Source organism: Falco biarmicus, chromosome 4, assembly GCF_023638135.1.
Source record: "Falco biarmicus isolate bFalBia1 chromosome 4, bFalBia1.pri, whole genome shotgun sequence".
Classification (NCBI taxonomy): domain Eukaryota; kingdom Metazoa; phylum Chordata; class Aves; order Falconiformes; family Falconidae; genus Falco; species Falco biarmicus.
Window position 1 is genome coordinate 84454017 of NC_079291.1, and position 15623 is coordinate 84469639.

Below are 15623 nucleotides of genomic sequence, written 5' to 3' on the forward strand. Positions count from 1 at the left end.
ACATCTCTAGGTGGCAACAGCCCTTTGCCCCTTTTGCCGGTACAGTGGCTGCGTTGTCTCCCTCCAAGGTTAAAATAAGCTGGGATCCAGTACAGCTCTATTTATAGCAACAATGTACAGTTGCCTTGGCAGAGAGGAGGGGAAGAAATGCAGCTACTTCATCTTTCTGCGGTTAGGCCAAGACTGCTGGGCAGGCTGCCCTGTGAGTCCTGGGGTTTGTTTCTAAGGTCCCATCTACTGGATTAATTTTAAACTAATGGCAGATATGCCATAGCTAGTATGTACGTTAGTGCTGCAGCAGGCCCTCAGCTATCCCTGTGCTAGCCACACACAAGACGTTCCTGCTCTTTTTCAATCAATGCAGAATAATTGTCAGGGCTCTTAGTTCCTTCTCTCCACGAAACCTCTGTGGTCCTGGCACTTTTTTGTTAAGCTTTCCCTTGCCTGGAGTGATGGCTGTGGCAGATGGACTAACCCTCGGTAGGCTGCCTAAATGCACGGCTTACATCGAAGGCTCTGGAATTAAAAATGAGCAAGTTTCCTGCAGTCTCTTATTGCAGGAGGAAAGCTGAAAAGTCAGCTTAGCTGTCACAACAGGTAGATCTTTTTTGAAAATGCATCCTTCACTCCTTCCAAGGGGGAAAGGACGTGGATGGGGCGTAGGTGGGCTTGTTTTCCAAGAAATATTAGTGATAACCTAGCTACAATGCTTGGTGACATCCTGGCTATTAGTAAGGCGGTGCTGTAACTATGCGAGGTGACCTGGGAGGGCGAGAGGGGTCTTGAGGGTTGTGTGTTTTGGTGCGCTGTGTGAGATGGTTGCTGCATCTGCCTTCCCGGTGCCAGTAGCTGTGGGTTACGGTGGCTGAGGACGAGCCTCCCTTTCAGGAGCCCCACACGCTTTGCTGCCCATCCAGACCATTGCGGAGGTGCTGTGAACTGGAGTGTGCTGCATTCCTCTCGTCACACCGAGGGAATTCAGTTTCAAAGGGTAATGTGCATGCTCTCAGTAACCTCTGACTTGGAGCTGTAGTTCAAACAGTAACTATACTAACTCCCCACACGGAATTTTTTTCCCTCAGGCCTGATGTGTTATACCCCTCAGCCCCCTGGACGGTAACACAGAAATGCAAAGCAGCCCCTCAGTCCTTCCTGGGTAGCCATGACCTGAAATGCCAGAAGACGGAGCAGCTGGACAAAACTGGCAGGAGTACTGTACTTTGCCAAGAAATGGAGGACCTGAACATGCAAATCAGGAAAGGAAAAGCACAACTAATGCTCACAGAAACTCCACCTAGACTTTCCGTTAGAGGGAGAGAAGATAACACCTTGGTTTCCTGTCTTAACAGAAAAAGAGATATGAACCTCTTTTTCTTTCAGAGAAAGAGAATTGAGAGCTTCAATTTGTAATTTCAACCCTAGGCCTTTACGTAACAAATCTGCAACTTCAGATCCAGTGATAAAAGGTAGGGAATATCCTAAATGAGCAGCAGCAGCATTAAACACATCCTGGTCATCATCTGGGATGGATTCTCAGAGCTATCATTTATAAACCTGTAGTAGTAAAGAAAAGGCTTTTTGAAAGAGAAGGTCCTGCTGATCCTGCACACCTGTATCAGAGGCTTAGTATGACTAACGCCCTGTGTGGATTCACACTCTGCCTACTGTAAGCTAGCAGATGATGTAAAGAGGGCTGGGGTGAAATATATTGCTCTGCAAATACTACTGGTACGATAGCACCTTGCAGGAATTTAAGAAAAGTAAAAATCTCCTGCATTCCATTCCTCTAACGTTACCTGCTGTGAGGAGCTGAAGTAGAACAAAGGATTTATTTCATAGCAATGTAATTTATTTGTCATCAGATGTGCACTCACAGGCAGGACACACAACGCAGTACACGTGGAAAATGCTGGTAAGTGCATGGAGGTGGCAGCAGGGGTCTGGACCTTCATTCCGACTAGTAGGCTTTATTTCAATTGTAAGTTTAAAAAGATTATTTCTGTCCTTATTGAACTTATCTGTGCAGCCGTGCCTTTTTCCTAGTGGTGCTGGCATCCCTCACATGAGGAGAAGGGGTGAAGAATGGAATAGGGCACTCCCTCAGGCTGTCAGAATCCCTGCAGCCTGTGATGTGTGAACAAGTGGGTATCGCTTCCCCACGGGATGTGATCCTAATTAGTATCTGTGATTGCTTTAAAACAAATGAGAACTAAGGGTCTGTCTCCTATACTGTTACCCCTATGCACACACAGATTCTCCTCTGCTTGCCATGAGGCAGTGTGCCTGGCAGCTACAGAATCACGGCCACTCTGTGCTCTAGGTCGGGGGGGACCAGGTGTGCTGCTGTCAGCAGCGCAGCATTCGCACACAACGGCTTACCTGGCTGCGCCAGTTTGTCTGTTCGGTGCTTCCCCTGCGTTAACTTGTGCTGGGGTTTATACTGTGCTGTCGGGTAGCGCAGTTAAATGTCCCTGTACATCAGTAAGGCATGATTCAGACAGATAAAATAATCGCCAAGTAAAACTTAAATTTTACATCAGTTACTTCTTTAAAAGTGGTATTGGACTTGACTTTAGCTTAACATACGAGATGATTTGGCATGTTAACAAGCAGAGGTTCTGTGAAGTTTCCCACTTCAAGCAACGTGTTCTAGGTCAGATTGGAAGGAGTGGGAAGGAGACACAAGAGCTCCCAGCTGAGGAGTGTATTTCACAGGGGCCATGGGGTGGGGAATACTAAGATCTGCTTGTGTGAAGGCAAAACAGGTGGGTTTTATTTGTAGCAGGCCAGCCAAGCTGAGCGTGCCTGGAGTGAGGCGAGATAAGATGCTATCTTCCAGCACATGGGCCTCCCCTGCTGCAAAGTATGTTCCCTGGAGTGACCCCCCCCTGCAGCCTCCCTCTGTCCAAGCACCCTTCTTCAGGTGACGGTTAGGTGCTGTCTTCCAGCAAGCGGGCCTGCCCCGATGGGGGGGAAACCACTTCCCACTCTCCATGCAATGGTAAATTGCAGCATTTTGAGAAAGGTTTTTCCTGCAGGAGCACCTCCACTGATGGCCCAGCCAAACTGCAGGGGGTTAGCCTCTCCCTACAGTTACTGCTCGAACGAGCTGAGCTCTAAGAGTCCTTTGCTTTTCTCTCCTTTTTTGCTCTCGCTGCCATTAAGGTGAAGAAGAGCCGGGGGAAGAGGTTTCGCAGGTAGACAGCCAGGGAAGGTGTTAGGCCGGCTACCAGTACCTCCTTCCTCTTCTGCCCCACTGCATTGAGAACCACCTGCGCGACCTCCGCAGCGGTCTGTCCTTCGGCGGTGTTCTTGTCCGTAACTGCCAAAGGAAAGCCCAGTAAGCACCAACGCCAGCGGGTAAGCCCATGCTGAAGTACTATTCCTAGGAATGCTCTGTTCTCACTGCACATGGCTGCTTCTACGGTTTGGGGTTTTACATCAGTTGTGTATGGGAGAACAGGCAGGTGTAATTGATGGTTGGGCTAATAGTCTGTAGTTGCTGTCTAAGAAAGGTAAATTTTGGAAGTTAGTGTTCCTACCCTGCATCCAAAGTCTTCTGATACTTCAGAGCTAATCTGTGCCCCCACCAGAGGCCGTATGTTGCAAGCACACTGGAGTAACTTGGTGAGGTGGAGATGCTTTAGATACAGGGCACAAAATCCTATCTCACCTCCATAGCGAGATCCATCTGCTGTTACAGCATTGAGAGAGAGGTTCGTCTGAATGTATCCGGGGCTTATAACTGTCACATCAATGTCATACTGCTCTACCTCTGCTCGTAGACAGTCAAAGAAAGCCTGGGTAGCATGCTTAGAAGCAGCATCTGAAAAACAGGAAAAGGACTATACACTAAGGAGAAGGAGCAGGGATATGAAGCAGATTCATTCCCCCGAACGGGTTTTTCACTGCAATGCAGCCACTTCTCAGCAAGAACCCAGCAGCTGTTTTCCAACTTCTGGGCTTGGTGGTTTGGAGTTGTTTTTTTTCTTTTAGTGAATGGCAGCAGCAACAGGTAGTGGGGGAGAGGCAATTTAGGAGGGCAAAATGTAAATGCTCAAGTAGGAGACTGGCGAGGATCCTGAGCTTAATATCACAGCCGTGCCAAAGCACTCTGGAGTGAACCCAGGCTGCCTCCCACTTGCGATAAAGGAGACGCAAAGCCTGGCTTGGGAAGCATTTGATGAGGTGAGCTGGGGGAACGCTGCCAGCACAGGAGGGCAGAGCTGCCGCCCACTGCCAAGCTGCCCTGCGCACGCTCAGCATTACGGGCTTGCAGAGCGGGCTCAGGGCTTGGCTGCACACAAGTCAAAACCTGATCACACAAGCAGACAGGAGCGCAGAAGCGTGGCCTAGGGCAGGACTTCCCCCTGTTAAATGGCTGAGTGACTCCTTTCGCTCACTCCCTTCCCACGTATACTTGGTTGCTACCATAACTGCCATCATCTCAACATGGCTGCAGGGCTGACGCCAGCAGCATAGCGCTCGGTGCAGGCCACGTGCCCTGTGTGAGGACCTGAGCAGGAGCTGAGCTCCATGTGCCAGGCCCACACAGCCCGGGTTGCTGTGCAACACTCTGGAAGCTCTTCAGAACACTCTTGGTGCAGTCAGACCCACATCACCTGCAAGACCAGATGGCCCAGACATTCCAGGCTCTCCTTCACTCAGCATCACGCCCACCGTTCTTATGCCATCACCACTGTTCTATTTCTATGTTTCTTTTCAGGGATTTACAGATGTTTGTATGCCAAACACTCTCCTTTTAGTTCCTCCATCTTTTATAAGGCTTTTTCCAGTAATCTCACCGATATCATTTCTTGTCACAACTGACACAGCATGTAGAGTTTTCTGGATCAAGGTAACTGTTTAGGCTTTTATTTTGGCATTGGTTGTGCCATGGCACTTTATAACTTCTTAAAACAAAAACTTCCTACTTTCTTAAAGGAGATGAACCAAGTAAACAAAAAAGCATAAAATGCAGTAAAATTACGGAATTAATCAGAAAGTTTACAGGGACTTTAAAGTGTTAAGATAGGAATATCAAGCTGTTTTCAAGACACTGAAAACATGCTCTTCTTCCCCATTCCTTAACAACTTTAGGACAGTGCTAAGATTTTGTATTTGCGAGTGCCTTCCTCAACAGCTGCCAGTGACTTGTGACCGCACTGAGAATGATGCACGGTTCTGCCTTCCCTGCATGCAGCCAGCTCTATGGACAGCTACAGCTTCTCTACGGAAGCAGTAGCCAAGTATTCATTCAGTCTGGTGCCCCAAATATGTCTTCCCCATCATCTGGGGAGGTACTCACATGCGGATCTGAAAGGAATGCTTATTTTGCCTTGAACACTGCTGATGGCCACAATGTGCCCTTGTCTCCTCTTGATCATGGAAGGGAGAAGTGCTAGCAAAAGACAGAAAAGACCCGTTCAGAATAAAAGTCCTGCCATTGCTGCTGTCAAGAATCAATGCTTTCAGAGCACTCAAGAGATGCCTAAATGAATTACAAGATCCTTGTTCAGTGTAGGGCTTGGGCAGGGGACAGTGCTTAGGGTGCCTCTGACTGAAGCTGCAGTCTGGCTGGGACATTCACCTTTGAGGAGTCTCCTTGTGCCAGCGCAGCTGCACAAAGGCTGTTACAGTTGCTATGATTTCCCACAGGCAGGGTCAGCAGGACTTGCCCTTTTTTGCCACCAGTACATCTTTCCATTCCCTGCACCTGTCGCACTTCAGGCTGAACTTTCTGTGTAGCCAAAGCAGCTTCCTAGGAAAGCTACAGCTTCACCTAGAACCCATGCTGTGTTCTCTGGTGTTCTACCAGGGCGGACAGGCTAACCCTCTCTCTCTCCCTAAGTTCCTGCCAGACTAGAGTCAGGAGGTGTTTTAAACAAGATGGTATCTCTAATCAAGTAGTCCCCATGCAGTCAGGCTCAAGCATTAGGCCTGCTCATAAAGCAAAACTTTCCTCCCCTCTTACACTGTACTGTACCAAATACAATTACGAACAGAAGTAAAGCTGTGCTTAGTTGTGTTGGCCTGCAGAAGGTATCAGCCAAATCCACTGTCCCCCTGTAAACCAGACCACGAGTACCTTTGGTGAGGGCTACAGGACCAAAATAATTTGTTTCCATGACTTTCTTATCCACATCCAGTCCTGTGTCCACAATTGTGCCTCGGAAACTGATGCCTGCATTGTTGATCAGTATGTCCACATGACCCAAGTACTTCAGGATCTCTTCAGCAGCATTTAGGACAGTTTTAGTGTCTGAGAGGTCAAATATCACAGTGTGAGGTTTGTGCGTCTGTGAATAAACAGAAGTTAGCAAAAGATCAGGTCAGGCTGTGCTGAATGCGCTGTATGTTCACGCTCGCGATGGGATTTCCCAGCTCTGGAAGCACAGAAGCAGGGCTGTCCGAACCTGGTAGGACTACCTGACAGAAGCAGATTGTGCTCCTGTTTTTCTCTGCTCCTGTAGCCTGTTTGTTATACCAGAGCCTAGGAAAGGGGCAAGTGAGATCGTCCTCAAGACTGTCTTATTAAAGAAAATGCATCTGAAAAAGTAAAAACCTTAACCCCTGTGTTCTCTACAGAAGCCCACAATACCTCTCTTAGCCACTGTCCACAGAACTAGTCATGAAAAATAAAAGCCAACAGAAGGAAAGTCACTTTTCCAGATTCAGGATATAACATATGATGCAAGGGGTCTGGGCACTCTGCCACTCACGTGCTTTCCCTTCCATTGCATGGCAAGGAGTCTTTTAGATGGCTTATTTTTGTAGGGTTTTCACAAGATACGACACGCCAGCTCAATGTACTCCTACAGCAGTATCTATCCCTAACCACAGAGTTGCATTTTTCCTATTGCTCAACAAACAACCCACAAGCAGTACTGTGAGATCTGTAATAACGTGAACAGAAATCCCAGCCACACGGGACAAGCAGCCTTTCCTCCCACACTTACGTTCTTCCGGTGATTGGTCACAGTAGAAAGCTCCTGCACAAGATCCTTGAGTTTCTCGCTGTCTCTGCCACAGAGCACCAGCTTGGAGCCAGCTGCGTGGAAGGCTTTTGCACATTCTTTGGAGGAAGCAAGGAAGAGAGAAAAGTAGATATTTGAATGACACACAGCAGACCCACATCATACCTGGTGACAGGCTAAAGCTTCTTCTAGTTGTCAAGGATCCAAGGTGGCTTTATTACTCCTGAGTGACAGGCTGGTTGGTGAAGTCACAGCAAGATGCCATTTTCCTGTGACTTTGCAGACACGTGGCAGCTTGTGTGCTCAGTTACTGTGCTGGTTATGCAGTTATTGTGCTATTTACACATCCTCCCCCATCAGCTGATCCAATTTTCCTGTGCCTCTTAATTTTTGACTATACGCTCTTGTTAACGGGGACTGCAGTTACCTTGTATATGTCATCTAACGCAGCGGAGCCTGGTCTTAGGCGCTGCAGTTTTAGTGAACACCTCCAGAGGTTTGGAAGCCTCGGCGCTAATGGCTTCAGCAGGGTGATCCTCTTCACCAAGGAAAGGCTGAGGAAGGCATGCCATGCTACTGTCCTCTGTGCTACCAGCTGCTGAGGCAATGGCATGTCCTTCTACCCTACCCCTCTGTGATCATGAGACAAACTCCCTATTTGTGCATGACAGCAAAGGGTGTTTAGGAACGCACAGTAATTAGAGGTGGCCCAGTATGTTACTAACTGGGAGTGAAGGGAATGGTGTAAGATCTTGCCAGTGAGTGTCAGAAAGGGAGGAGACTTCACTGTACGGTGGTGGAAATCTGTACACCCAGCAACACACAGCACTTCACCTGCCCAGTCTACCACAGCTGGAAGGTCTCCTGAGATACTGGTTCTCTCTCTTCTTGATGTGAAATACAAATTCTTTTACCGTTCCCAGCTCTCTGGTTGTGACAGGCAGAGAGGACCATTTCATCTCCTTTGGCCATTCAGTTACTGAACATCCCTGTCCTTACCAACAAAATCACATGCAGAGACAGCATCAATTTAAGCTCTGTTTGTTCCATAAATGTACTTATCCTAATGAAAAGCCTTGACAGCAGGGAGCACTTTGTCTTCTCTTCAAGAAGCTTTTAAAGCAATTATAGAAAGCAGAATTAGGGAATGTATCCACTCAAACAGAGAATAAGCTTTATTTGGAAAAAAATACTGCTGTTTTGTTTAGAAAAAAAACACTCACTGGCATTAATATTGCTAAGAGTTTGACTTTAGAATGGATAGATTTATACTACAAGAGAAAAAGTACCTGAAATTGAGGGTGAGGGCCAAGGAGAGGGAGTGGAAAGTATGGCAGGGTGTCTGGAAATACAATAAACATGAACGCAGAACACCAGTTCTGGGAAGTTTTAGAGAAGCGATTTGACTTCCTGGCTTTTTCAGGATGTAGTTAAAAGACCCCTGACAGCACAACAGTGTAACTTGCTCCTTGCTTTGATAAACAGGATGATTAAAATTTCCCTTAACAAATTTTGAGACTTTCTTGCATCAAAATTTGCACTGGCTATAGTTACGACTGATACGGCTGTGCAAACTATGTCTCTCAAAATTCAGAGCAGTAGGAACTTTCTGCTCATTGCTGCTTTATTCCAACAGGTACCCCTTCCACTAACCTCTGCTTGTCCAGCCTTTGGTGCCCTTCTTTCCATACCTACCTTTTCCCAGGCCAGAGGTAGCCCCTGTGATCACGACCACTGCTTCCTGGAGGTAAGCTCGCATCCGCATCCACTGCAGCAGCCGAAAAAGGGCAAAGATCCCCAAGCTGCCAAAAAGCAGCGGGATGATGACTGTGCTTGTGAGATCCATGAGTTTTCCTTTCTGAACCGTCTTCCTAGAGCCACAAGATGAAAGGAAACAGACTATTTCACCATCAAGAAAATTAGCCAAGGCTTGAAAACTAGGGAATTCTTTTTTTCTTAATCCTACCTTAGACCACCTATAAACCGAATCCCATACAGAGGTACCTTCAAAAGATTTCCTCACCCCTTCATTTAGACTTTCAAAAGTTCACATCAGTATCCAATTTTAGGCATTTAAATGCTAATCTGAACATCCCAGGAGGACACTTGGCATTGGATCTTGTCAGCTGTCATGTAACAAACTTGGGTTCAGAGGTGCTGTTCCCACATTTCACTCGAGATTCACTCTCTTGTGCAAAATGTATTTAGAGTGAAAGCTCCTCAGGGTGGGATATATCTCTGCGTTCTTCTTATTGTAATAAAATCTCGTAGAGTTCTCTAGAACAACCAGTACCACAGTATCTACATGCCAGAGACCAGTTACTGTGTGTTATCCCACATGGATATAAGCCAGTCTATCTTCTAGAGGCTTAGAGTAAGTTTTCTCTCTGAGCACATCATCTGCTTAATGTGCTGAAAGCTGCGCTTCCATCTCCAGTGTCTTTCACCACCCATTAGTGGCGACAAGTTTTCTAATTTAAATGAACCACATGTTCAATCTAATAGGCTAAAGCCTACATTTATGCTCTTTACTTTCGTGCCAACATTAATTGTGCAGTTTAACAGCATGAACCTGTGTTCTAATACACTGAAATTAAACTTGCTAATGAAACTCACGCTAAAGGTATTTATGAGACCTAGCTCATGCTGGAATTGGATTCTGATACCAGTGCACAGCCCTAATCTCTTCGTTAAGCCATTGCCCTCAAGGGAGTAGTTTAAGTTACAGCTTACTACGTGGCCAAAGAGTAAGTGATACTTCTGCTATAAAAAAGGCCACTAATTTTCCCACTGTAAATTTCCCCAAGCTTTCATGCTTGGTGTCACAGTAAAGTCAGTTACAAGCCCTTCCTGGAATCTACACAACTTTTGGGTCACAGACAAAGTCAAACCCAACTATCGGTACATCTCCCCTGTTGTGCAGATAAGAGTGTGAACTCTTGCACTTGGAACTGCAAGGTAGGTTGATACTGGAAAGGTCTGAGCACACATCTCAGACACTACTTCAAACAAAAGGACAGCATGAAAAGCAGAAAACAAGAGGCAGCTAATAATGCTAAGCCAGAATTCAGGGTCGTTAAGTAGGACTGAGCTTGTATGGAGCTGAGGGGATGGCAAAGGCTCTACATACTCTATGCGGAAAATGTCAGGCTCTTCCAGATTTCCACTGGGGGCTTGGACAGAATTCCTTAAGTAACTGGTTAGTAAACAGACTCGCTTGCTGAAACAGTAGTGAACTGTATAAAATAAGTACTTCTGAAGGTATAGCCAAAACACAATAAAATAAGACATAAAGATAGCTGAGCTAGCTTGAAATAAGCTTCACAAGGTCTAAAAATAAAACCACCAAGTTAGTATACAACTCTTCCCAAGGTACTATGGAGTTTCCCATTCCTGAGCTAAGTCATGTAACTACAAAGTGTAGATGGATACATGTGTAATCATTGTGTAATACGCTGTGTATAATGTGGCTAGACAGACATCCAGGCCACAGGCTCTCCCAGGCATGGGGAATATGCCCAAAGTGGGAAATCAGACATCCAAAAGGAGGATTAAACTCATTCCATTGCAAAGCAGTGCGTGAGCACAGCACCCAGCTACTCAGACCAGCATCTTATTCCTCCACCTTTTTGTACTGAGTGCACTGACAGGAGTGTATTTTGTACTGAATTATAGCAGAGGACTGGTAGAGTTGAGTTAATGTAAGAGTGCGTATTGCCCCTAAAATAATTCCTGGGAAAGAGCCTTTTATACCCAAGGCCACTGCCCTTCTTTAGGCTGGATTAGAAGAAGGTTCTCCTTACTGGTTCATGTTCAGCCAGTTATTTCACGCAGCTGCCCTCTTTGTTATCCCTTTTTATTTTTTTTCTCTCAAAGGTCTCTTGAGATTCAGAAGACAAGATGTGGGCAGGGACAGCAGGTGCTGCGCTGACATTGAGCAGTGTGGCTTACAAGACATTTTGGGATCAAAAATGCTCCCATTTAGGACCTTTCATTATTTCCAAGGTGGGAACTGACAGGTGGAGTGGCACTTCTTTTATGAGCCCAGGTTGAATCTGAGGCATTTTAAAAATCTGGCCCTAACCAGCTTTGCTTCTGATCTCAGTAAAATGCAGATGACAGTGTAAAGCAGACGCAAGAGTCACTGGGAAGAGGGTTTTTTTCTAACACCTTTTCTAACAAAACCATAGTAGGGGACAGGAAGGAGTCCCATGTTTGATCACAGCATCGTTTTTTCACATTCTGTAACAAAAATAAAGGCTGACTTTGCAAGGACTGAACCTTTTGCCACAGAGTTGGTGGAAAAGAGCCCCCAAGCCTACCAACTAAAAGCTAACTGTGTTTTGGTCAGGCAGCATCTATTGCTGCTCAGTATGAACCAGTTATGCTATGCCTGGTTAACTTATTCCTTAATCACGTCAAATATTACTCATTTACTTTCTAAACAAAGAAGGTCTGCCTTTAATCATTTTTCAGTTGAAAAATCTTTCCAAGTCTTTGTTTTTCTCTCTCTCTCTTCTTCTTTTTTTACCCTTCCTTCTCCATATTATACACAGGAACTGAGCAAATTACCCAACTTCTGCCTGAAGGCTGCAGCAAGCCAAGAACCCAGTCAGCAGCAGCAACCCACTTTTGCAGCTTCCACGCTAGAGTCTGAATCAACAGGTAACCACCTCTGACACATGGGGAGGGGAATACGGGATGGGGAAGAGAAAAACTGGATTAAGGAAAAGAAAGAAGGACTCGCTGATCAGAGATGTATATCTTTTTTTATTAGGGCATACAGTTGTAATACCTTCTTCCAAGGAAGGTACTCAAATGGTCCCTTAAAAAGTGACATAGAACAAAGGAAATCTCAGTTCAGTCAGACTTCAGAAAGAGGACAACCTAGTGCAACTAAATTATTTTGGAAAGATTCTGCGGCACTTAGACCTACAGCAACAAGTTTGGCTTTGATTTCATAGTTCAGCTTATATGACAAACCCAGGAGTCCTTATTTTAGCTTGTCATATTGAACATGCTGAAAAAAGTAATTTGTAAAATAAATATCAGTGGAACAAGAGAACATGGAAACAGGCTCAAGCCACAGTGCCACACTGCAGTATGTTCAACAATATCCATTGTACGGAGGCCAGTGCCAGGCTACTGACACAACAGGGTAGCAGTTACATTCTGTTCAGTTTTCAGGGTTATTTGGTGGAAAGAGCAAAGGAAAGAATTGCTGCAACCTGAAGGAGAAGTTATATTCTGTTCAGTATTGGGTTATTTGCTGCAAAGGCCAGAGGAAAAGAGTGCTGCAATCTGAAGGAGAACGAGATAATCATAGATAAAAACCCCACTTGATTCACATCAACAAAAATGCTAAGTTGCAAGAAAAAGGCTGGGAGAAGAAGATAAAAAGCATGAAACCCAACTTATGATAGATAACGCTTTGAAGTAGCTAAAGACATCCGAGGGCAGATAAAGCTACATCACATTAAAGATGTAGGGGAGGGTGGGAACACATGGTTTTCCACACCTAATTTGAAATGAACTGGCTATCCTCACACCTCTTGCTCAAAGGTCTGAGACCCCACTGTCACCTTTGTTCAAAAATTTGGGTGTTCATGCTGAGAAAAACTGTTATTCGTTCTTAACAGATAATGTATGACACCAGGTTATCTGCAGGAGAGAAGCCACTGCTCATAATTGGTTCAGATAAAGTCCTGTAATTCTCTGTTCTCCATCCCAAAAGGCAGGATTGGAACATGCAGGTTATTAGAGAGCAAAAATAACAGCACTGATAATGTAAGCAAATACAGGTGATTGGAATCACATATATCCAGAAAAAAACCCCACAACTTTCCCCTTAAAATGAAAACTGGATGTTATCCTGTAAAAGCCAAGACAATGATTTCTGAAGGAACAAGGATCTTAGTTAATAAGGTCAAGAGTGCACTAAAGGCAGCAGAGATGAGATCAAGTCCTACAAGGAACTAAAACCATGGTAGTTTTCCTAAACAACTCCTATTCTCCTTTACCTTCGGCCACCTAGAATCACATTGTCCTTTACATGACAAATGTGAGCAACTGGGAGGCTATTTTCAGAAATCAAAAGGTGTCCTTTAAAAGGTGGGGGGATAAAAGGAAGAAAAAAAATAATTTTTGTCTAAGGAAGCCCTTGTCCAGAAGCACAGCAGCTCCAAGCTTTACTAGCTACCGACTTTAGTCTGAAGAAAGCACAATATCCTACCTTTGAAAAGAACTCACTTGCCAGTGACTCTGTGAGATGGTGTCTCCCTCTGGTCTTTTAACAGGACAGACCCGACTTAAATTTGGAAATGGCAGCAGTCCAAGCAAATGCACGCTGTCCAATGCTAGCACAGCCAAGAACTGCCTCTAAAAACAAACCTCAGGAATATGGTCTGTGACCTTTCAAATGTGGGGGTAATTTAACCCCCTGACTGAAAAGATAGAAGTGAATTCAAAATTATATGAAACTTACAATGACTCTCAGATTATTTCTGATACTAATCAAATAATTTATAGTCTTGAATCCAGAGCATCCATCAAGACAAATACTAGTCTTTCCGTGCTCTAGGTGGGAGCAGGGGGAAAGGCAACTTGTGAACCAGCTGCAATTCTCGGTTACTGTAATTGTTTTTTGGGAGTATGCTGATGTTACGGTGCACACTCTAAAATGGGTGTCATGCTCATTGAAAGAAAAGAGACTTTTAATTTCTTCCCTTAGGATTTTTGAGAACTGTGAGCACAACTGAATGGACAGATGAGTTTCTCATCACACTTCATCAAAACCCGCTATTTACTGAGGAAATGGGCATTCCCTTCAGCAGACCAAATTCACTAAACCCCTCATAAGCCGTGTCTGAGAGGGAGTAAAGTGAGCATTACTTCCATTTTATATCCGCTAAACAGTTTTACTGATGCAACTGCTTTGGAAAGAAACTGAAATCAAACTTACAGACATCTAAGAAAAAAAAAGTCATATAGCATTGTCCGTTAACTCAGTGATTTAATATAAGCCAAGGGGAAATTTGCTGACAGTTTCTCTGATGCACAAGATCTCCATAAATGGCAAGTTAAGTTTGAAAAAAAATCTCATTCAAAACCCAATGTGAAGAAAGTGATTACATTAATTCAAACAACTGAATTACTGAAATGTGAGAGTGCATTTACATGCTTATGTAATCAGCTTTCATTCCAAACTTCATAAGCGGAAAATAATGTCAAATATACACTGAGGTCATCAGAAACCAGTAAAACTCCTAAGAAAGAATGCAGGAACTGGACAGAGCTCCTTGCCACAATACAGCCATTTCAAACAGAAAACAGAAGGGGTTCAGGAGAAGGAATACAACAACCCAACAGGAATTCTCCAAAAAACTGTCAGCAGCTGGTGTTATCAAGAGTGCTACAGAAGCGCTATGCACTGGTGGCTGGTGGGTCTCATTTTAAGTAGCTGGCAACATCGAGCAAGTGTTTGTTTGCTGAGGGGTGGGTAAGTGCCAGCTGCAGGATTTTGCAGTCACTTCTTCTAGTGTGATTTGAACCAGCTACCACCTCACAAGCATTACTTGAAGCAACGCCTAGCAAAACTATCTGTTGTATTTCAGTAGTCATTCAGTGGCATCTTAATTATGTTTTTACATAATTGTTACGCAAAACCACCACCTCGCCCCATGGTACAGGAACAGGGAAAGAATATGTTTCCAGCACCCAAAAATCAGACTGGACTTGAGAAATAATCTTCTCAAAATTCTTCCTGCCACTTTTATTCAGTTAAAAACTTCATTTCCAACCCTCCCAGTCGAAAATCCTCTGTTGGCGTTTGGAACACAAACAATGGTAAATTAAAATGGCATGATTAGAAAATTAAAGCATTTGCTGTGCCAGAGAAAGTATTTTGCAGACGTTTACCAAATCAAGAATCGCCTAAAACATAGTGAGAAAGTAAGAGTTGGCTTAACGCCTGTCCCTGCCCTGATTTATATAAAAATATTTATCTGATGGTCGTAACGGGGAAGAACTGTGCATTTGAGAGCCCAGGGCCTCGCCGCCCGCTGCTCCCGCGTTTACCAGCCTGCCGCCCCCCCGAAGCCCGCACCCGCAGCCCTCTCGGCGCCTACCCCTGGGTCCCTTGCGGAGGCCAGCGGCGGCGGGCACCGCAATGTCACAGCGGGGCGGCCCCAGGGGGCTTCCTCGCCGGAGAGGGGCTAAGAGGAGCCGCCGGGCCCTACCTGGCTACTGCCATCACCATGGCCACCGCCGGAAGTGCCGCAGCCCGCGCCTGCGCCTGCGCCGCCGCCGGGGAGGGGCGGGGTTTCCGCCAGGACGCCCAATGACGGGCCGCGCTTCCGCGCCGCTAGCCGGAAGTAGGTGCCGGAGGGCGGCCTGTCTCCCACGCCCTGGTCCGCCGCAGAGGCCGCCCGGGCGGGGCGCGGCGCTCCTGGTCCTGGGTTCCCCCCGCCGCGGGCCCGGCCTCCCGCCCCGCCGGGGGAGGCGGTGGTCGTCCCGCCGCAGCGCTACGGCTGCACCGGCTGCACCGGGAGCGCGGGGCTCCAGCCCGCCCCATGGGTACTGCTGACCCCGGGCCTCCGCGGGCGGCCCGCGGCCGGGCTGCTCAGCGGAGGGCGCGGGGCGGGGGGC

The 15623-nt window shown here is 46.1% G+C and overlaps 1 protein-coding gene across 3 annotated transcripts; it reads right to left on the bottom strand.

Annotated features, from left to right (window-relative positions):
- Positions 1 to 1827: 1827 nt before the first annotated feature.
- Positions 1828 to 15271, bottom strand: DHRS7B (dehydrogenase/reductase 7B). Of its 3 annotated transcripts, none has more exons than XM_056334331.1 (7): positions 15215 to 15271; positions 8673 to 8848; positions 6960 to 7075; positions 6089 to 6299; positions 5309 to 5401; positions 3674 to 3826; positions 1828 to 3322 (listed from the first exon to the last, which is right to left on the bottom strand). In XM_056334331.1, exons 1-7 carry the CDS (start codon positions 15232 to 15234, stop codon positions 3117 to 3119), a joined length of 975 nt encoding a protein of 324 aa, XP_056190306.1. In that variant the 5' UTR covers positions 15235 to 15271; the 3' UTR covers positions 1828 to 3116. The 3 variants fall into 3 exon arrangements, with proteins under 3 accessions (XP_056190306.1, XP_056190307.1, XP_056190308.1); XM_056334332.1 differs by having other exon boundaries at positions 15104 to 15230; XM_056334333.1 differs by lacking the exons at positions 1828 to 3322; positions 15215 to 15271 and adding an exon at positions 3329 to 3506.
- Positions 15272 to 15623: the final 352 nt, after the last annotated feature.

What these genes read in the sequence shown, in the direction of transcription:
- DHRS7B (XM_056334331.1), bottom strand. Translation starts at nt 15,234, where the DNA reads ATGGTGATGGCAGTAGCCAG. An exon ending in TCCTGTAGCCCTCACCAAAG is followed by an intron (nt 5,402 to 6,088) that starts GTACTCGTGGTC and finishes GTCTTTTGCTAG; the next exon opens with CACTTCTCCCTTCCATGATC. An exon ending in CATTCCTTTCAGATCCGCAT is followed by an intron (nt 3,827 to 5,308) that starts GTGAGTACCTCC and finishes CCTGTTTTTCAG; the next exon opens with ATGCTGCTTCTAAGCATGCT.